The following is a 21,627-nucleotide window of genomic DNA, read 5'->3' as shown; positions in this document are numbered from 1 at the left end:
GCTGCTAGAGGTTTAAGCGCTTCATCTTATTCGCAACTTTTGCGACACAGTACAATTCTTCCTGTCATCTCCGAATCTTGTTTTGCTTGGAATGTGTGAGGTCCTGGCCAGAAGAAGTCTTTCAGTTGCAAAGTGGGTGGTGCAAGCTTCCTCATGTACGACTCTTCCAGAGCAGGCAAAGGCCCGAGGGACAAGGTTGCGGGCGGCTGTCTGTCTGTCACGTGACTCCAAACGCGTCCTGCCGAGAAGCAGATGTGTTGATGAAAAACGCCCTCACGCGAGGCGAACTCTGCACTTTCGTGCTCACCATCAAGCCGAAAGCATCAGGAATCGAAGCTTGACACACCACCATCTCTATAGTTTTGCTTGCACAGGCCCGTCATCATTATCTTCATCAGCACCGTATACACGACTAAACGCAACGACAAATTCAACCCCATCTTAGATCAGTGGTCAGCAAATCCAACAAAGCCGAAAAGGCAACAATGCCAGCCTCAACACTGTCGAGCGAGGCGAAAATCACGATGCACTCTGCCAAGGAGGTATATGAACACTTGAGCGATCTATCCACAAACCTGCATTTACCTGAAACCGAACATACATGGCAGAAAATAGAACAATCCCTCTTGCACATCCAAGCGATCACCCGTGGAGGAGCAACAAAGTGGCCAGACTTTATTCCACTGCTAAAAGAAAATGCTTCGCCCATCAACGATGCTCTTCTGTCTGAACGAACAAAGCTATCCGGCACAGCAGGGGACTTGTTAAATTCAATAGCTCCAAGGCTAGGCGATAAATTCGAGCCATTGGTGGCAGTGTTCGTGCCCACACTCTTGTTGATCTGTGCAAGGACCAATAAGGTTGCGGTGAAAAGGGCCGAGAAGAGTTTGCATTTGGTTGTGAAACATTGTAGACCGACCAGTGTTATTGCGTATCTGAAGGAGGCCATAAAGGATAAGGGCCAAGGCTTGAGGGCCGTTGCTGCTCGGACGCTGGTGTTGGCGCTGGAGGTTACGGAGAAGGAGAAGCTGGGCAGGAGGGTAGGAGATGTGGAAGCTTGTGTAAAGAGTGCCGCCACGGATAGCAATCCAGAGGTAAGAAAGTTGGCAAAAAGGTTGTTCGAGCTGTATCTTGACATCTGGCCAGAGAGAGTAGAGGCCTTTACCAAACCGATGACACCGACGATCAGGAGGTATTTGGCGCTGCCAAAGACAGGAGGCCTGCTTGTGGATATCCCACCACCATCCACACAGCCGTCTCTCTCAGCACAGCCTTACAGCTTCTTTCCCGACGTGCACAAGTCAACTTGCTCTTCCATATCTTGTTCCCGCGCAGGTCCAGGATTCAGCATGAACGATGCCACTTATGTCAAACGAGGTCTCTTGGCTGACCAAATCTCAGCAGCTCAAAGTGCTCGATTGGCTCGCATGCCATCGTTCAACTTTGACGACATGGCCAAATCTTCATCCGACAATGCAGCTCCAGCTGCAATGAAGAGGCAACCCAGCTTCGAGCATTTGCGTGGTCATGGTCAGACATCATCCGGTGCGCCCACATTCCGCGTGCACAGCTTCGACATTGGGCTTCAGGGGGAGCAAAGCAGACCGCGTAGCACCCATGCCCACGAAGCAGCCGTGCGCGGCGACATCAATGCACATACGCCGTCGTTGGCTTCAGCATCTGGAAGGAATGGAAAGACTGCCCTGCTGGCTGCTTACAAGCAGGCATTTGTCCGTGATGCCGGCGGAACAAAGCACAGTAGCTCTTCATTGGGCGAGCGTCGACACCGCGATCGATCCGACAAATCTTTCCAACACGGCGGCGACAAGAGGCGAGAAAAGACGGTTGCTGTCCGATTCCACTCTGAAACGGAGGTCAAGGATATCTCAGATAAGGACAAGGCAAGCGACCCTCTTCATCGATCAAAGTCGGTCCCTCACATTGCCATCCAAAGCAACACAGCGACAGACAGTCTTGTCGCTCAAGGGGCAAGCTTCAAGCCCAGCCACAGCGACCTAGCAGAATCCAAGAGAAGAGTGGAGGAGTGGCAAGATGACCAAGATGACAGGCCAGCAACTCCGTCCGAGCCGATCTGGCATGCACAAACCCCAAGAACGGCCGTCAAAGCGAGCCGAGTACCTGCGCAGAGGGTGGTCATGCAGTCGGCAGTCAAGGTGCCAGCTGCGCGCCTAGCTGCACCAACACCATCTGCTAAGGTTGCTGCCAGCCGTGTGACAAACGATTCGGCGTCGCTCGAGTCCAGTCCTGAACCCAAGGCCAGAGTTGCTCCTCGTACGCCAAAAGCTCAGCCCGCCAAGGTGGACGTGGCCATACTCACTCCATCTGAGGAGGCTAAGGAGCATGTCAAGCAAGACGAGAAAGCAGTGAAAGAGGCAACAGAGGCGGAAGCAGCCAAGGCAAAGGAGAACAATGACGCTAAGGCAACTGCTTCTAAGAAGCCCACTACCTCGACGTTGACTGCGCAGACCTCAAAGCAGCCGGTCAAGCCCACCACAGCTAAAGTAGCACCGGTCAAAGCGGCTCCATCAGCAGCAATTGCTGCCAAGGTGCGACTTGAAGCCAAGGCGGCTACCAAGGCGATTGCCAAGCCTGCTGGCACTGTTTCTAAGCCAACCATCACTCGAAAGCCTCTCACAGCTTCGACCGCAGCATCTCGCGCAGCGCAAAAGCCAGCCGTCTCGTCAACATCCAGCAACAGAACTGTCAAACCTGCAGGAATAGTCAAGCCAGCAACCTGCGCCGCCAACTCAGCTACTGTAGCTCAAGCCAAGCTCGCTGCATCCGTGAAATCAGCAACCTCGTCGTCCGCACTATCGACGACCGCAGTCACGAAGAAGCCAGAGACAAGCCTGAAATCACTTACATCTCGACTCACTGCCCCGACCGCCTCGACACGCAACAAGATCGTACCTGCAGCTACAATCAACAAGTTCCAGCCAAAGCCGTCGAGCTTGCTATCGAGTTGGTTGGCGTCGAAGCCTAAGCCAAAGAGCTCGATCGCCGCTTCGCTAAACGCCAAGAGCAAGCTTCTTGGTGCACAGTCTGGGGCTTCGCATAAGGCCAAGGCAGTACGTAGGGCGAGTATCAGAATGACAGCTCGCATCGAGAAGCATCGAAGAGTTTCAGCGACAGGTGCTCCCCCTGTTCACACCACTGCCGTTGATATGCCTGCCACGAATGCTGAGGAGACCGGTGTTGATGGTACAGTAGAGCCCGTAGTGGAGGCGCAAGCATTGCCAGATGTTGCTGTCGAGGTGTTGCCGATGCAAGATTCCGAGATAGCAGAGGACAAGTGCGAGGAGAAAGCACCGAAAGAGGAGGAAGCTGCTGCACTGTACCAGGAGACAATCTCGGAAGAGGTTGACGCTACAGGGCCTAGTCGCACGGAGGAGCCCACAATTGCTCAGTGCGACACATCTATGAAGAATGATGAAGCTCAAGTCTCTGAAGCGCAAGAGGAGTCCGCGGACAAGGTAACTTCATCCAACGACAAGGTGCAAGAGGAGCAAGAGACTGAAGCTACTCCAGTCAAAGCGCCGTTGACCAGGGAGGCGACTCCGGCCAGAATTCGCACGCCCTTGAGCGCCAAGGATGTCAACCTGCCCAAGGCTACATCAATCGGCAGTATGACGGCTGAGAAAGTGTCATCACCTCTTCTCTCTGACCAAGGGTCACGCTCACCTTTCGTCTCGTCTCCGCTGCGTCGCTCGGCTACCACCAACTCTACACTGCTTGCCCAATTCGAAACGCAATCTTCCTTCGAACAGAGCGAGTCAGAGTCAGACATGCACTTCGAGTCAGACAAAGTAGTACAGCTCAACTTTGCTCCTCGTCCGACCGTCTCGAGGTCACCAATGACCAAGACGCATCAGGTGATCACTGCTGCAAAGAAGCAGCTCCTTCTAGGCTTGGACTCTTCCAGTGACGCCTCGCTGGTAGAGGCTAATGCTAGCGACGAGACTCTGCTCCTGCAGTCGGCCACCAAATAGAAACTCACAACATTAGCGTATACCCTAGCACATACAGTATCTATCCTATCCAAGTGCTCTCCGTCATCGCTGTGCCAAGGAACAGTGGTAAAGTTTTCCACTGACAGGCTGTGTTGATGTGAGTCATGCTTGTCGATGCTGTCTGGGCCGATTTCTAGATCGGGCAGCTTTGTAGTTTTGACGCCTGATTTGGCCCGATGAGAAGACAGGTCTAAAAATTATTGCGATTGCTCTTCACTTGTTCACCTTTCCTCCTCACTTGTCAGCCTCCAACAAGCAGCTATACCGCATCCCTCCTTTTCTTGCATCGGACCATCGGACGTCCTCAAGAGCGGTCACGATCACCGGCCTGCGATCATATCGACGAACCTCTCTCGATCGGCTTGAGATCGCGGGAATCATCTTCCTTTCTGCAATCGTTATCAGGCTTAGATGCGACTTGGATCTTTCTACCGCTAGTCTGATCAGCTCTCTTCCATCATGTGGCCAACGGCCACTGCCCTCGTTGGCGTCCGCTCGTCTGTTTCAGCGGCCGAGCTCAGAGTAGCCTTGGGCTCAACACGCTCAATATCGACTCGTGCAGTCGCCATATCTGCACAAAGGATCCCATGTCAACCTGTCCTCTTTCCCAAACCATCCATCTCGGCAACTGCTCTGTCTAGACGCTCTTTTACGACTTCATCCGTCTCCTTCAACAAGGCCGAGCCAGTCAAAGCAGTGGCGCCAGGATCTCAAGCTCAACCAACACAAAATGACAAATCCGACCCCGAAAAGACATCAGCGGCTCAACAAGCTGCGTCGGGCTCGTTAGCTGCAACGCTCTCTTCACGCATCCGGGCACTCCTTCAAGCACAGCTGGCCAAGTCAGCGCCCAAGTCCAAGCATCGTGCCTCGCCCGCTCCGACCAATTTCCCAGACCTCAGGCGTTTGTTCTCCCTTGCGGTGCCTCAGAAGAAGAACATCCTGATCGCTCTTGGTCTGCTTCTCATCTCGTCATCAATCACTCTCACAGTTCCTTTCGCTATCGGACGTCTGATCGACTTCTTCACTTCCGGTCAGAAGGCACTCTACGGTCTTGGCTTCGGCACGGTCGCCGCCCTAATGCTTTTCACTTTCGCTCTTGGCGCCGGAGCGAAAGCGGGGAGCAACATTCTCCTCGAATTGTCCGGTGTTCGTGTCATCCAGGGGATCCGCAACCAGGCTTACCGATCGGCTCTTCGACAGGACGTCGAACTTGCTGACAAGGGTGCAGGTGATGTTGTCAGTCGACTCAGCGTCGATACCAACATTGTCGGGGAGTCGCTCACTTCAGACATTGGCGATGGTCTCCGTGCTGGTGCAACCGTGTTCTTTGCTGGTACTGCCATGTTCATGATCTCGTCCAAATTGACGCTTCTCATGATGGCTGTCGTACCGCCTGCTGCCATCGGTGCTGTCTTCTACGGTCGATATTTGCGGGATTTGACGCACAAGACACAGGAGGCAATCGGCAAGATGACACGTCTTGCAGAGGAACGCCTCTCGCCTCCTGCTTTCAGAACGTTGACCGCCTTCAACACTCAGCGTCAAGAGGCGCGCCGTTTCGAAGAAAATATCAGGGCGATTGTTGATCTGCAGACCAAGGAGGCCTACGCATCTGGCTTCTTCTACGCCGGTACCGGCTTCGTCGGCAACTGTGCTATCCTGACACTCTTGACATACGGTGGACACCTGGTTAGCCGAGGTGAGATCTCGGTCGGTGATCTAACTTCGCTGCTTATGTACACCGCATATTTGGGCGGAGGCATGGTCAGTTTGACCTCGTTCTTCGCTTCGCTCATGAAGGGTCTCGGTGCAGGCGCTCGAGTCTTTGAACTCATTGACCGCGAATCCAACGTTGCGCTTGGCAAGGGAGAGACACTTGAGATTTCTGGCACCTCTGCTCGCCTTTCGGTGCGTTTCGAAAAGGTTCACTTCACCTACCCATCGCGACCTCAGCAGCCTATCCTGCGTGGTGTTTCGTTCGACATCGAGCCCGGACAGTCGTACGCCCTGGTTGGTGGTTCTGGCGCAGGCAAGTCCTCTATTCACTCTCTCTTGCTCCGATTCTACGACCCAACAAAAGGTAAAATTCTACTCGCTGGCCAAGACCTCGCATCCTACCGCCCTGAAAGTGTCCGGAAACACTTGGCCTTTGTACCGCAAGAACCCATCCTCTTCGATGGCTCGCTCGAAGAAAACATCAAATACGGCACCGAGTCAGCTACCCGCGAACAAGTCGAAGAAGCAGCTCGTATGGCAGGTTGCGAATCCTTCATCTCAGAAATGCCCAAAGGCCTCAACACAATCATTGGCTCTCGTCAACTTTCAGGTGGTCAGAGACAACGTATCGCCATCGCACGAGCATTGGTTCGTAAACCTTCAATCCTTCTTCTTGACGAAGCAACATCTGCACTCGACTCAGCATCGGAATTGTTGGTCAACAAGGCAATCGAAGAGATTATCAAACAAGGAAAAATAACCGTTTGGATAGTCGCTCATCGACTCTCGACTATCAAGAGTGCAAATAATATTCATGTCTTGCAGGGCGGGAGAATCGTCGAACACGGTACTTTTGCTCAGTTGGATACGCCAGGTTCGAGGTTTAGATCTCTAATGGCTGCTCAGTTGCATGCTCGGCCTAAGTTGGTACAGGCAGGAGTGGAGGATTGTCGACAGGAGAGGGAGGGGAACTCATTATGTATGGTACGTTGATTTTATTCTCACTTTTCTCAATAATCGTTTTCATTCCCAAATCCATCACGTCCTTCACCTCCTAGTCTGTGCTACAACAGACCAACTTTTCCCCCCCAAAACCCTCACTGACACACTTCCTCTCAACAATCCCCCCCCCCCCTCCTCCACTCAGACGCCACACCCATCACCACCGGCACCAACACACCCAGCAATCCCAGCAACACCAACATGGAGTCTATCCTCCCTCCTTCCCCCCCCACTCTCCCAACTCAACCCAGAATTCGAACCAGAATTCGACCAAGATCAGCTCGACAAACTGCACAGACTCTCAGCGCTAACTGCACCACCGTTGGAATCCCAAGAACGAGCGTTGCTCAAATCCAACCTCGCCGCCATGTTGAGATTAGTCAATGGAGTTTTTAGCGATCAAGGCGCTTTGGCAACTGTGCGAGGTCCAGTTGACGCGAGACCGTTAACGAGGTATGATGGAATGTGGAATTTCTCTTTGCCTAACGAGCGCTCGGAGAATCCGCACAAAGCATGCGAGAATGATGCAAAGAAGAAAGAGGAGAAAAAGAAAGAGGAGAAGGAGGAGAAGGAGGAGAAGGAGGAGGGAGTTTTGCCTCGGCAAGCATTGCTGGCCAGGGTGGATGCCGCGAGGAAGTACGAGCGGTTTTTCGTTGTTGATCATCGCACTTAGAGTCGGGTATTCGAGACACAATTTGTACATACAGTATACCAGTACAGTAGGAGGGGCAATGCAGTGGTTTCATCCGAAGAAACAGTCGAGGAGCAATCCTGCTTGGTTTGAAAAACAATCATGCTCGTGCTACAGTCCGTAACACTGATTGTAAGCTCGACTTGATTCTCCTTTACGAGAGAGATGCCAACTCGCACTTGGGGTTTGAGGTTAAGCAAGTTTTGTCTTGGCTCAGATAACAGAAGATGCAAAAGTGCACAATGTCAGCACCTTGATTCTCCGTGCTGAAAAGATAATGTTGAAACAGTATTGAAACACGCTACTCGTACAAGATGAGACTAGAAGGGTAGAGGTACAAATAGAAAGACATGGGCGATAGGATATAGCGATAAGATATAGCGGTAAGATATAGTCCCATGAAAAAGGAGAGTCAAGATTTCAGAAGAGATTAGATAGGCATATCATCAAGAGCGAAAGCAACCGAAAGCACGACATTTGTAAATTCGTCCTCGTTATCGAACAAAGTGCAAGCCCAAGGCAGGTGTTCAAGTTTAGCCTTTGTTTCGTCTGACTGTGATACAGCAGCTGCGAAAGATTTCTTGCGAAACTGAACAAGTTGACGCAGAGTGGGTTGTTTGAACGGTATACCTGCCTCGATGAGAGCGTTTTGGTTGGCCTGACGAGCTTGCAACCAGTCGGCTTCGTTATCCGCTTCGAACTCGCTAGCGCCTGCAGGGAGGGGAAGGTCGAGAATAAGTGAGCAACCGGCCAATCGCTCGCCTGTGTTTCCGGCGTTTTCACGAAAACGCTGAAGGATCAGAAGCGAGTAGGAGGCAAACAAGGTTCGAACCATAGTTTCAATCCATCCGAACATGGCGTAACTGTGTGAAGTCAATTCCGAAGCTGACTTGCATGCTGCGACGGTATGGTTCAGAAGCATCTGAGATAACTCAGATAAGACCAAGAGTGCCTGGTCGAGAAGAGAAGCATCGACATGGTCCGTAATCGCTGGCTCATCCGTAAAGACAATGAGGACGAGGTACATCCACAGGGAAGCGACAGTGCCAAAGACGACTACTGCATCGCAGTCGCGCTTGCCAAGTTCGGCTTGCGAAGAGACAAGTAGTCTGATTTGTTCCGAGATCAGCTTCCAGACAAAGCTCTGACTTGCGGGCAAACGGACGTAGTATCCAGCAAGAATGGAACGAGCACTAGCCAGACATTCAGGCACTCTAGCGCGGTTCTCTTGCAGCCACTTGCGGTGGATGAAGGGTGGGATAGGAGCTGTGGGATCAGTGAGAACCATCAAAGCAGGGTAGGAGACAAAGTGGGCAGCACTGGCCTGAGCGATGGAGGCCGTCACCTCGCCGTTCTGGTCAGGTTGAATCCACCACTGCTTGGCGTTGGGCAACTGCGGAGCCGGTACGACCAGCTGGCCATTGCAGTCATATCTTGATTGGGGCCGTGTCTGAGCATCGGACAGAGAGCGACTGAGCGGATGACTGGATGCGTTGTTCGACAAATTCGAGTTACCTGCGCCTTGGGTGGATGGCTCCTGAAATGTTGGGAAGAAGCCTGGATTGTTCGAGAGACCCATAGTCTGAGCGAGTGATGCTGCAAACTTGGCCGAAATAGGTTTCTCAGCCACAGGAGAGTGCGAGATGGCTGCAAAGTTGCCGCTGATGGCTGAGTGCAAGCTAGGCCCCATCCTGTAAAGAGGAGATGGCACCACTGGCTCTGCAAGCCAACCGGAAAGGTCGATACCGTGCTGGAAGACACCGGATCGCAGAGGCGAAGGGTTGGGCCATGCGTTGCGGTTGTTCAAATTGGAGGTGATCAGTGTAGGAGGTCGTGGGGGCGGCATCATCGCATTGGCTGTTGCAGCAGAAGCTTGCTGTTGCATTTGACGAGCGTTTTGTGGCTGGAAAGTGGTGTTGCTCATGGCAGTACGAGCATTCCAGGGCTCCTGCATGACGCTGTCTTCCGGTATCGTGTTGTCTGGTACTTCAGGGAGGCTGGTAGTCCTGTGACGGCTCGAGGGCGCTGCGAGATAGTGGTTGTTGACGGTAGCCTGCAACTTAGAAGGATCGGATCGAGCGTGATTGATGTTGTGGTTGTTGAGACGTACGATTGGCGTTTCCTCGCCCTCCTCGTTGGCAAAAGTGACGTCGGATCGGTTGATATTGGTCACAATAGGTCCGGTGTTGGTACGTGAGAATCCGCTCGACTTTCTCGAGTTAATGTGCTGCGGACCAGGAGCAGCATCCGAGTCGAGGGTGAGGTCGTGGGAAGAGTGAGGCGACTCAGTGCGGATGGGTGGAGCGATGGAGGGGTATGGCTGACCAGAGATGGAGAAGCTGGCAAGGTTGGGAGGCACCGATTCAGGTTGTTCCACGATGCTGTGCTGCGAACGAGGCGACCCAAAAGCTGAGCCGGAAGCAGAGGATGCTGGATCATGCCATGAATGAGGCTCGCTGTCACTTTGGCTATCATAGTGGAATTCTGTTTCTCTCTTGACGTAGGCTGGATTGAGAGTCATAAAAGAGTTGGAGGACATGTCGAAAGCGGGAGTTTGCATCGCCCAGTTGGCGTTGGGCATGGTGGATCCCATGGCTGCTCCTGATGGGATAGCAGGGTGCATCTGAGGCGTCATGGAGTGCATCTGAGCATCCATAGCAGACATAACTGCAGCGGTTCTTGCCTTGCGGACGTTAGGATTACCAGATCGAGGGGCGTAGACGCATTGTTTTCCTCGGGCACGGCATCGACCACAGGAAGGGACCTCGAGATCGCATCTTGCCTTGGATCTGGCACACTCGTAGCAGCTCTTTTGTCGGTCGAAGGAGGGCTGAGCAAGCGCTCTGGCTTCTCTTGCGAGATGGCGGCGAAGCAAGTCATCGCGTGCAAAGACCTTGCCGCAGTTGGGGCAAGGAAAGCCCTGAGAAGAAGAGGAAGGACCTGGGCCTGAACGGCTCGAGGAGGTCGTGCTGAAGCTGGCGTCTCTTTGCGGCTCGAAGGAGCTCGAGTAAGATTCGTGATCGCTGAGTTGATCTGCAAGCGAAGAGGAAGACGCTGAAGCGTGAGAAGAAGCGTAAAAGGGGTTGTGAGCGGTAGGGACCTGTGCAAAGGCTGCAGAGTGTTGGAGTGACATTGTCGACACGTCCTGTAAACTGGGATGCGATGAACTCTGGTGAGCAAAGCCAGGATTGCTTGCGCTCATCCTTGTGCGATAGTCGACTGAGCCATCGAACGGCGTGCTAATGAATGGAAGAGGAAGGGTTTGAGAGCTAGAACATTAGCCTCTTTCTCGAAGCCGGAGCGCGGCGCTGGCCGTGTTAGAGACGATGGTGGTCGGAATGCTTGCGCCAAAGTGAGCTGTAGAAAACAAGAGCAAGGCTGGCTGGCCTGACTTTTGATGTCGGTCCCGAGAAGCGCTCGACCTATGATCTAACAAAGAAACCATACAGAAAAGAATAGCAGTGGGCGCCGTGTGGGCAAAAAGGGGAACAAGCTGATAAAAGTTGAAGTTGTTTGGGTCCCAATACTGGTGATCGGGGATAGTCTAAGTACAATGTCACTACTCGTTATAGCAGAAACATATACTCAATTGACTGAAGGAATGTGGCAAGAGCCTAGTGCTCTCTGTGAGATATATATACATGCAAGCAGCACATGTCAAAGGTGGGAGTACTCCTACTCAATGATCTAGCCTGACAATGAGTGGGACTTGGTTGTACCCAATCCTTAACTAAATTGGTTCAACTCAATCTTCAATCAGATCTGATTGGCTCCACTTGACCTTCAATCAGATTGGTTTGTGTCATCATGTTGGATTGCCAGTCTTTTCAACACCCCCTCTCAATCCAGCATGCCCCTCCATCACAGTTAGTCCAGAGAGTTGATGGAGGAGAAGCAGCATAGGCGCTGCCAGCGGTTTGGTCATCATGTCGGCCAGATTCTTGCTACTTTGGATTGGAGCAATTGCTAGTCATTGGCTTGCAACTTTGTCCTGTAAGAAAAAGTGTGCTATATTGATGTGTTTTGTCCTTTTAAAGTGTTGTGGGTTATTTGCAATAGCATGTGCTCCAGATGAGTCACTGTACAGAACTGGTATGTTCCAGTCAAAGCTTAACCTTTCATCACAGGAATGAATGATCAACATCCCAGCACTTACTTGTATCCCTGTTGTTGTTGGTGTGGATTGTCTTAATTTGCTTAAGAACATTGTGGTCCAGATTAATTCCCTTGCAGCTCCCACCAGTGCTACATACTCCACTTCCACTGAGCTGTTCACCACTGTCAGCTGAAGTCTTGATGACCAACTGCATATGAGTCCATCTATAGCAAATATGTATCCTGAAGTCAATTTGCAACAATTACATGATCCTGCCCAATTGCTGTCTGCCCAACCAGCAAGTATCGGCTCACTGATTGGCTCCCTTGCCAAGAGATTGATTCTCATTGTTCCCTTCAGATACCTTAGAATTCACTTTGCAGCTGCAAGGTGTTCTCCAGAAGGGTTTGCTATGAATCATGCACAGCATCCAACAGCGAAGGCAATGTCGGGCCTACTACCTTGTGCAATCCACAGTAGTGACCCCACCAGTGATGCATAGTGACACACCTCCTCAGCACTGGTGATGTCGGCTTCCCATGGGCTGAGTGAGTTGATTGTCTCTGTTGCTGGTGTTGGGGCTGTCCAAGCTTTGCTCATCCCAAACTTTGTTAAGACACTGTCAATATACCCATTCTGATCTATTGACAATGTGCAGGCTTCGCGATCGTATTGTACACTCAGTCCGATGATATGCGATACATTGCCCTGGTCCGTAATGCTGAAGACACTTGAGAGTTGCTGCCTTACAGCTTGGTGTATCTGACGGTGCTGGCTGTGATGCTTGTCTGTGCTGATGGGAAAACTGTGTGTCAGGGGTCTCGCGCCTGAAATCCAGGTCGGTCTGTCGAGATACTCGGTGACTATCAAACTGTGCGACAGCTATTGTCTCGGTATCGATCTCAATGAGCTTATCGCTCGGCAACTATCAAGTTGCGCGATGGGTGGCGTTTGTGTATACACTATCATAGGTTTCGGCTGACCTCTGTGGACACTCCATTCAGGGGTAGCTCGGCACGATCAATATCAATGCTATGATGACACCAAGGTCTGGTGTGAGTGTTGATGATGATGACGTTGATGACGTTGGTGTTAAGGTTGGTGGGTGTTGTTGATAATGAGGTTGATGGTGTTAGTGATAAGGTTGGTGGCATCAACATGAGTGTCCAGTGTGTTAACTTGATGCTTGAAGTGATCCCTGGACCACAGTGGACTACTGCCTTCGGTTCTATCTTGATTCAGACTGCTAACCTGCTATGGGCACCTTCAGACATCAGGTAGTGGTGATACAACACACACACTATGATGAGGAGCAACCTTGATAGATTGCTGCTATGCTGACTGAAACTAATATATACTTATGCTGAAGTGATAACTAGTTATGGTGAGTAGAGTGGATGAGGATCCACTCGACCTATGATGATGAGAAAGCATGGTTATATACCTCTTCACAGCATCGCCAGTGATGCTGCTCCTGCTCTCTCTCCAGAGAGTACCTTCTTCATCGAGTACTGCTTAGGGGCCTCTCCTGCTTGGCACCCCTGTGCCTCTTGAGCTGTGTCGACTCCTTCAACACTGCTCCTCCTCCTTGCTATCCTGTGGCTTGTTTGGCACCCCTGTGCCTCCTGAGTGGTGTCGACTCCTTCGACACTGCTCCTCCTCCTCATGACCTGGTGTCGACTCCTTCAACACTTGTCTCTCGAGCCCCTGAGTGGTAACCATCTGAGCTTGGTCCTCTTCGTGGCTGTGCCTGCTCCTTGAGCTTGGTCCTCCTCGTGGCTGTGCTTGGCCCTCCTTTGCATGTGAGTCTATAGGAGTCCATGGTCTCCATGGAGACTGCACTACGACCATGCTCTCTACTGGTGTCGACTAGATCTTCGATACCTGTGCTCCTTCCATATGAACCAGCGACCCTCCTGCTTCCTGAGCATTTAGGCCCATGACACCAACGAACAGAGGTTTCGGAAGGCAGTGGACCAGAGCTCTCCTTGATCTACATGGACTTCTCGAATGCCTTGGTCAATGATCACTTCATTGGGTTCCTGATGTATGTTGGCATGCACTTCCAATAACCACCATGCTGCCTCTTGGGATGCTTGGCCTTTGCTCATGAGACCTTGTGCCCAAATCATGCTGGAGTAAGTGTCATGGATGATGAGCACATATGTGAACTTGGTGGCACCACACAGTGGGCCCATCACATCCATTGACACTAACTCAAGCAGCTTTTTGACACTTCTGGGAAAGGCTATGTTCCGAGCAACAGCCTTACTATGTACACAAACATCACAGAGTATACCTGCAGGAGGTGTTGGACTCGATGGGATGTCATGGGATAGGGTCACTGGCCATGTGTGTTGAATGGCATCATGGCTTGCATGACCCAATCTGTGGTGCCAGAGCTCTGCCTTGCTGCAAGGCTTGTGTGCATGGTCCATGACATTCATCATTGCAGCAAAAGCCATGGAGACTGCAGGCTCAGGCATTTCATTGCTCCAAATCATCATTGCAGCAGCTGGATAGCCATCTCCACTTGTATGTACACAAATCGCATTACCATGCCTGTCCTGGACCATGATGAGTTGGTCCTTGAAGATCACTCAACTGTGGTTGCATGTGACTGACTTTGTCCTGATGAGGTTTGTCACCAGACCAGGGATGAGTAGACAGTTCAAGTATGTCATCTGCTCCCATTGGTGTGTCTTTGGGCTGAAACTGAGCAGACTGACTGTACCACCCATCTTGGTAGCATCAAGCTTTCCTCCATTGGCAGTGGTGATGCTGATTGAGTTATCCATATCATGCCACCCTTTTCCATGGTGTGAGGAGTTTACCATGACACAGGATGCTCCTGAGTCAAACACAAATGGTACAAACCATGGGGGGAGTTCAATTGGTGCCAGCCTAAGTTCCATGAAGAAGGCTAAGACTGGTGACACATCCTATTCCTCTTGCATGTCTGTGAGTGGCAATACAATACATGTGTTTGCCTGACCTTTTGGGACAGCCTTGATCTTACTCTCCTTCCATTGGGCATGTGCTGTGTCATTCAGACAGCAGTTGGCAGCATGCCTGATGTCACTGCATGCCCAGCAATTGATGAGTGTGGTGGCTTGTAGCATGATCAGCTCTGATTCCTCAGTCATGTTATGCATGCTCACTGAGGTGCTGTTGGCAGTGAGCTCATAGCATTGGCAGAGGACATGGGCCACACTTTCCATTGTTTCCTCCCTCCCATGGAGTTGCTCATGTAGAATGAATATCGAATTGAAGAGGGCATTCTTATCAGATGGTAAAGCCCGTTTGAGCATTCTATACCTGTGGTCTGGTGTCCAGGGTTCATGCAGGTATGCATGTAGCTCTGACACAAGTGCCTCCCATTTGATGAGGAAGTCGTATGCATTGCTACTGACTTGATCCCAGCGAAATGCATAAGCTGCACTAAGGAGTTCATATTCTCTAGTGGCCAAATGCTTCTTGCATTTGTCCACTGCCCAGTCAAAGAGGTCGACAGTGATCGGCATCAGCTGATCTCCATGTTCTGCAAAGTATTCAGTATGTAGTTTGTTTGAGAAACTACACATGACGATCAAGCTAAGCATTGAGTCGGCATCCTCAAATGTTGTCACCTTTCAGTCTAAAATGTTCCATGTGAATGGGACAACAGCCAGCATTGCAAAGATCCTGCGTCACCACACATGTATCGAGACTGTCCTTGGGTTGAGGAGATCCTGATCATCCCATCTCATTTTGTCATTCAAGCCAGAGAGCACCTTCAGATGATGATTTGTGAGTGGGCTAAGTTCAGGTGTGGGCCCTGGAGTGGCATCACACCCAACTAGCCACCTATTGGGTCCATCTGGGTTGAAATAGGGGGGATTGCCTCCAACAGATGTGGGGGTATCCATCTTCATTGGAAGGTTAGTCTGTTTGGGTGTGAGTTCTGGTCATCCTTCGATCTTGAGGTCAAGTATGTGAGACACATCCCATTCTTCATTTCTCACAAAGAGGTTCACTCTAGTTCACATTTGTTTACCAAGCTCTATTTGGTTTGCAAACAGGCCAAGACTGTGTGTTCCTTTGTAGAGGGCACTAATGCACTTGACCAGGATGGTCAGGGGTGAGATCATTTGCTCTTCATCATTGTCGATAATGTATTTCAACAACTGGCCATCCTTCGGAGCATTAGGCATGCCATAGACCTCATCTTCCATGACCTGATTAAAGTGGTCTTGGACCATTCTAGGCAGTTGTGGCAGGAGATTCTGCACAGTGACAATGAAGGAGTTGTAGATAGAATAGTTTACTTTAGACATACTGGTAGTGTTTTGGCAGATTGGGCTCATAACCTGATAAAAGTTGAAGTTGTTTGGGTCCCAATACTGGTGATTGGGGATAGTCTAAGTACAATGTCACTACTTGTTATAGCAGAAACATATACTCAATTGACTGAAGGAATGTGGTGAGAGCCTAGTGCTCTCTGTGAGATATATATACATGTGAGTGGCACATGTTGAAGGTGGGAGTACTCCTACTCAATGATCTAGCCTGACAATGAGCAGGACTTGGTTGTACCCAATCCTTAACTAAAATGGTTTGACTTGATCTTCAATCAGATCTGATTGGCTCCACTTGACCTTTGATCAGATCGGTTCATGTCGTCATGTTGGATTGCCAGTCTTTTCAACACAAGCTTGCTAAAGGTGGGGGGAAGGTGGGGGAAAGGTGGGCGCGGGCGTAACAGCACATCGCGTTTCCGACGACAGAGTTGCCTTTTTCCTCAACTTTTTCGCCTCTTTGTTCGAGCGATCCCGATGAGATCGGAATCTTTTGGCAGTACCCGATCTGGCTGTGCCCGATTCCCCACACAAATGAACGTGACCAAATCGCGAGCTTCGCGTCGCAGAGTGTTGTTGTCTTCTCTGTGTGTGTTGGTCTGGAAGGTCCAAATTTCAAAGAACGCAAACATGGAGACCTCTCCACAGCTCATACAGACAGTAGAGTAGCATATGTGCTCCGCATCGTCTCTCTCTCACCTCCATCCAGAATGGCAGCCACAGCTTCTAGTGCCTCTTGATCACCTCCTTCGAACTTCCATCAAGTCTCTCGACAACGTCAATCCGGCGTACAAGCAGCCAGCCACTAGGCGCGAACAAACATCCTCCAAGCGATCTCGATAGTCTTGACCACTCGCATATCTTGCTGGTCGCAACCACAGCACTCAATCGTCTAGGATGGACCTCAACTTCGGCACACCCGCTCGACTCGAGCGTCAGATCGCTCAGGATCTTTTAGAGACACAGTCCGAGTTCGATCTCTCGGTCCCAGGTGGTGACATGCGCGATATCAGCGCTTCCATCACACGGACACCTCTAGCTCCCTCAAATCGTCAGAACTCGTCATTCTCCAGCCCATCAGTTTCATCCGAAGCATCTATCACTTCGCCTTCCAAACACACCCATCTCGCCACCCCTCATGCTAACAGACAGCCTGTCACCCTTGCCGCCGCTATACAGAATGCGCGAGATCGTCGCAACAACGACGCTGGTCATTTAGCCAACGCCATGTCAGCTTCTTCATCCACATCGAGCCTCTCCGACACGCCTCATTCGGCTCAGTTTTCAGATCCATATTCTCACGTCAGGAGCTCCTCGCCACCACTCACTTCCACCCCTCACCCTACTATCCGCCCGCCCTCCACCGTTGGCTCCCGATCTCGCACAACCGTGACAGCACGTCTGCACCGTCCATCGTGCGCAGATGGCACCTCAACCCAACGATACGACGACACAACAAAAACATCAGCTTCTAGGGCAACTCGCTCCGCCCGTTCTGCATCCGTCGTTCTCGATGACCTCACGGAGTCATCCATCGCCCCGGAGGATGCCCCCCATCAGCAACGAGATGGCACAGAGCCGGAGACACATGACGTGGCGCAGCAGGATGGTCAAGAAGATGGCCGCGACTTTGTAGTCTATAATGCGCCCTCGGCCTCGTCAACCTCGCAGCAAGCCTCGTCTGCTATTAGTCAGGATCAAGAAGGCGCAGCCGGCGATGCAATCGATTGGCGCCAACGACGAGCGCAACGAAGGCAATTGGTTCAAGTCGATGAGTCTGCTGTCGATGATGACGAGAGTCAAGTTCAGCCCGATACAGAAGCACACACCCTTGCCTCGTCACAGCAAATCGCAACTATCGCAACGTGCGCCAGCTCTGTTGCCGAGACCGAGGATACTGTCGCTGCCTACTCAAGTCCTGCTGCTGCTCGTCTGGCCCGTCAGGGTATCATTCCAGCTTTAGCAGCTGCAACCAGGCCCGCGCCAGGCTCTGCAACAAGCACACCCAGTCGCCCGCTTCAAGAGAACTTTGCTACACCAAAGCAAGCTTCAGCCTCCGGAGAGCGCGCCAGAATGAAGCAGTATCTCCTCAACAGCGTCAAAGCAACAGGCAGGACACGTCCACGAAATGGCAGATCTTCTGACGCCCATCACGAGGCAATCGAACGTCTCAAAGCACAAGCACAACTTCAAAGGACACCAGCTTCACTTTCAGAAGGTGACGCCAGAACCAATCAAGACAGTTCCCCGCTCACATCTACTCATCCCACACCGCGCCGTAGAATGGACCGTGTAGGCAAAGCCAACACATTCGCTGCTGGCCGCACACCATTGCCCAAGGGAAGCGTCGCCGAGCTGCTTCGACGAGGCGCGCTCTTTGGTGTTTCCGACTCGAGCCATTCCTCGAGCGCGCTTGTCGAGAGTCCTCTTCGGGAAGGACCAGAGGCAGGCGAGCAAGCCAAGGATGATGAAGCTGCGAGCGCCCTCGGCTCTACAACCTACTCGGAGGCCTCATCCAATGACCTCGCCCTTGCTCCCAATCGCTCAAAGCATGGCGCAATGGGCTTGAGGGCCAACACATCTTTCCCAGGCTTGGGCGCCGCTGCTGCTGGAACAGAAGCTAACTCTGTTGCAAGGCCACGTGTCGACGCTGCAAAGTTGGCATTGTACCAAAGCAAGCTCAATGCTCGTTTGGATGCCGAGAATGAACAACTTAAACGTGAACGTGATCAGCTGCTGCAGAAGCTTGCTAAACTCGAGGCAGCATCCCCGGCTCAATCTGCACAGCCAGACGTCGAAGCGATCAATCAGCAGCTGCAAAGCCAACGAGAACGAGCCGATGTTCTCGACAAAGAGGCACAGGACCTTGCTGACCTCCTCGATGAGAAGCAACGCGAACTTGAATCCCTCCGAGGCCCACAGAGCCCAACACAAGCCAGAGGCGAGAACAAGCAGGAACTGCGGGACGAGATCGACGAGCTTCAACGACTGCTCAAGGAAAGGGACGAGGACATCGAAGAACTCCAAGCTCGCCTTGAGAGGGAACGGACACAAATGGAAGAGCAGGTCCAGCAGGCCAAAGCCTTCTCTTTCCAAACGCTTGACCGGATCGAGACCGAGAGGGACCAAGCACTTGAACGCATTCAAGCCTTGCAAGCAGAGCTTTCGGAACTGCAAGAGCGCCAACAGCATTCAGGCACTCAGCCACGCAGCGACATCAACGAGCAGTCTTCAAATTTGCAGCGCCGCATCGACGAGCTTGAGTCGGAGCGAATCATTTTGAAGGAAGAGCTCGAGTCGAAGACAGCGTCAATCGAGCAAATGAGATCGCAAATGGACCAGCTTCGAGACCAAGCAAGAAGCGATGCGGCCCGCATCCGTGGTCTCGAACGACGCTTGAATGCTGCCACCGCTCAGCTGTCCAAGGCAGGACACGCAGGCCAGGACGCCGACGACAGTCAACTTTCGCAGCTTGAGTCCCTCAAACACGAACTTCGCCAGACACAGGCGCATATGGCCGAGCTTGAAGCAAAGGAGGTCGGCCAGAAGACATCCACATCAGGTTCCGTGCAAGAGGAGAGAATTCGATTCCTTGAGCGCCAAAAGGCAGACCTGGAAGAGCGCGTACAGCAGTATCGGGAGATGATCAGCAAGGGTGTTGGCACGAACCTGGCAAACCTTTCCAAGGACGGTGAGATGGGCCATGCCACGCCTGTCCCACCAGCGACACCGGGAAGAACAGCTCTCGGATCTTCGCCACTCCCAAAGTCGGTTATGAGCTTGCGAAACATCTCGGCTGTCAAGACGCCTCGCTCTCCCGGACCTCTCAGCGAAGCTTCGTGGCTCTACAACGAATCGAGCCTCGGCGCAGCCAACGTCGTGGACAGAATTGCGTACCTCGAAGGTGCTCTCGACGACGCCAATGCCTCCATCGACGCCAAACTACACCAGCTCGACGAAGCAGGTGTTGCCCATCTCACCTTGGCCGAACGACTTCAGCAGGCGCACGAGCGTATCGCCGAGCTCGAAGCCGAGATCGAAAGGCTCCGAATGGCCGGTGGGCACAGCGCAGATACCTCGACTGCTAGCCCAAGCAAGAGCGTCAGCCAACGACAAAAGGTCTTCGCCGACGTCCATGCTCAGCTCGAAGCTCTTAAGAGCCGGTGGGCTGCCGACCACGACAAGCTGCAACAGCGCGAACGCGAAATCAAGCGTCGCGAAAAGGAGTTGCAAGACCGAAGCAGCGAGAAACATCAATATCAGGAGGTGCTCGCAGAGCTCAACCGCTTCAAGGAAGCCGCATCTTCATTGCAGCAAGACTTGCAAAATGAGCGAGCCAAGCAGAGGAGCAAGCTCGCCGAGACTCGAGCTGCTAGTCACCAGAAGGACTCGATCGAAGGCAGCTTATCCCGTACGCAGGCCGAGCTGGATGCGGTCAAGCGCAAGCTGGAAGAGAAAAAAGGCGGACTCGAGCATCTTGGACGTCAATACATGCAGAAGGCTGTACAGCCGGACAGCTCATTAGGCCATCGTGAGAGGGTCCAGCTCGATAGCCAGACTGAACGTCTTGCTGAACGCTTCCAAGCGGCACAGACTGAAGTTGAGCTGCTCAAAGCCGAACGTAACGATCTTCTTTCTCAGCGAGCCGGCCTGCACAAGAAGTTCGCTGACGCCAATGAAAACTACGAGCAGGTCCTTGCTGACCTTGCTGCTTCTCGAACTGCCTTGGCTGAGCACCAGGCGCAGTTGGACGAGCAGATCCTACAAATGGAGGCGGCGCACGCTGCATTGCGCTCTAAGAAAGCTGCTTACGAAAAGATCGCTGGCGATCGGGATAGACTCAGGGCAGAGCGCGACCTCATCGTGCACGATGTGGGCATGTTTGAACAAGAGCTACGCAAGCTTCGACGTGAAGCTGATCGACAGGGTCAAGACCTGCAGGCACTCCGAGCAGAGCGCGAGGAGGCTCGTCAGCAGCTTGCATTGGATGGAGCTGCAAAGGACCGAGAACGTGCCGAATTCATAGTCCAGCTCAGAAGCCTTGTGGATCAGCTCAAGTCCAAGACGCAGGAGGTGGATCGCATCAAGACCAAGCTCGACGAGCTGGAGCGATCCAGGACAAGCTCTGTTCCTCCACCATACGCTGAAGAGCCGTCGCTTATCGCAGCTAGGAAGATGCACCAAGCCGAATGCAAGGGTCTCATCCTCCAGATCAAGTATCTCAAGCTCAAGCTCAATCGTGAGATGGACCTTCGCGCTGACCTAACGCACCAAAAGCAGTACATCAGCCTGCTCCTTCAAGGCCTTGCACGCTCCGACGCCGAGCTTGGCCGACTCATCTTCGATCTCGACCTTCAACATCACGCAAGAGACACACGAAGAAGGCAGTCAGACGCCAAGAGAAGGTGGAACAAGGCTCTCAATGCAGCAACGGCTGTAGCGAGGATGCAGTTGCTGGCGAAGAAGGCAGAGGAGGTGGTAGACATCAAGCAGAGCTTGCAAAAGGCTCACCAAGAAGTCAAGTCGCGTAGGAATGTCTTGCCTTTGCAGGACCAGAAAGCAGGAACGGCGACCGCTGCCGACTTGGTTGGCTTCAAGGCTGGGTTAGCCAGCAGAAAGTGAAATCACATGACCTCTTCTCTTCGCTCTAACATCTCCGCCAACCTCGCTCACCGTCGTCATTCATCATCACCTACCACGGTTGCTCAGATCCACATTAACAGCCTCCTATTCCTATTGTACTACCAGGCA

At 52.2% G+C, this 21,627-nt stretch overlaps 4 protein-coding genes across 4 annotated transcripts; 3 read left to right on the top strand and 1 right to left on the bottom strand.

The window, feature by feature from the left end:
• Window positions 1-485: 485 nt before the first annotated feature.
• Window positions 486-4,010, top strand: UHO2_00177 (uncharacterized protein; the record flags this gene model as incomplete). The annotated part of the gene is made up of 1 exon (XM_041556797.1): window positions 486-4,010. One exon carries the CDS (start codon window positions 486-488, stop codon window positions 4,008-4,010), a length of 3,525 nt encoding a protein of 1,174 aa, XP_041412731.1.
• Window positions 4,011-4,490: 480 nt separating this feature from the next.
• UHO2_00176 (putative ATP-binding cassette (ABC) transporter) lies at window positions 4,491-7,425 on the top strand (the record flags this gene model as incomplete). The annotated part of the gene is made up of 2 exons (XM_041556796.1): window positions 4,491-6,734; window positions 6,898-7,425. 2 exons carry the CDS (start codon window positions 4,491-4,493, stop codon window positions 7,423-7,425), a joined length of 2,772 nt encoding a protein of 923 aa, XP_041412730.1.
• A 448-nt stretch (window positions 7,426-7,873) lies between these two features.
• UHO2_00175 (uncharacterized protein) lies at window positions 7,874-10,645 on the bottom strand (the record flags this gene model as incomplete). The annotated part of the gene is made up of 1 exon (XM_041556795.1): window positions 7,874-10,645. The coding sequence occupies one exon, from the start codon at window positions 10,643-10,645 to the stop codon at window positions 7,874-7,876; it is 2,772 nt and encodes a 923-aa protein (XP_041412729.1).
• Window positions 10,646-16,773: 6,128 nt separating this feature from the next.
• On the top strand, window positions 16,774-21,498 carry UHO2_00174 (uncharacterized protein; the record flags this gene model as incomplete). The annotated part of the gene is made up of 1 exon (XM_041556794.1): window positions 16,774-21,498. One exon carries the CDS (start codon window positions 16,774-16,776, stop codon window positions 21,496-21,498), a length of 4,725 nt encoding a protein of 1,574 aa, XP_041412728.1.
• Window positions 21,499-21,627: the final 129 nt, after the last annotated feature.

Source organism: Ustilago hordei (genome assembly GCF_900519145.1).
Source record: "Ustilago hordei strain Uho2 genome assembly, contig: UHO2_contig_01, whole genome shotgun sequence".
Lineage (NCBI taxonomy): Eukaryota > Fungi > Basidiomycota > Ustilaginomycetes > Ustilaginales > Ustilaginaceae > Ustilago > Ustilago hordei.
The sequence above is the reverse complement of the archived record's forward strand: the minus strand, read 5'-3'. Positions and strand labels throughout refer to the sequence as shown.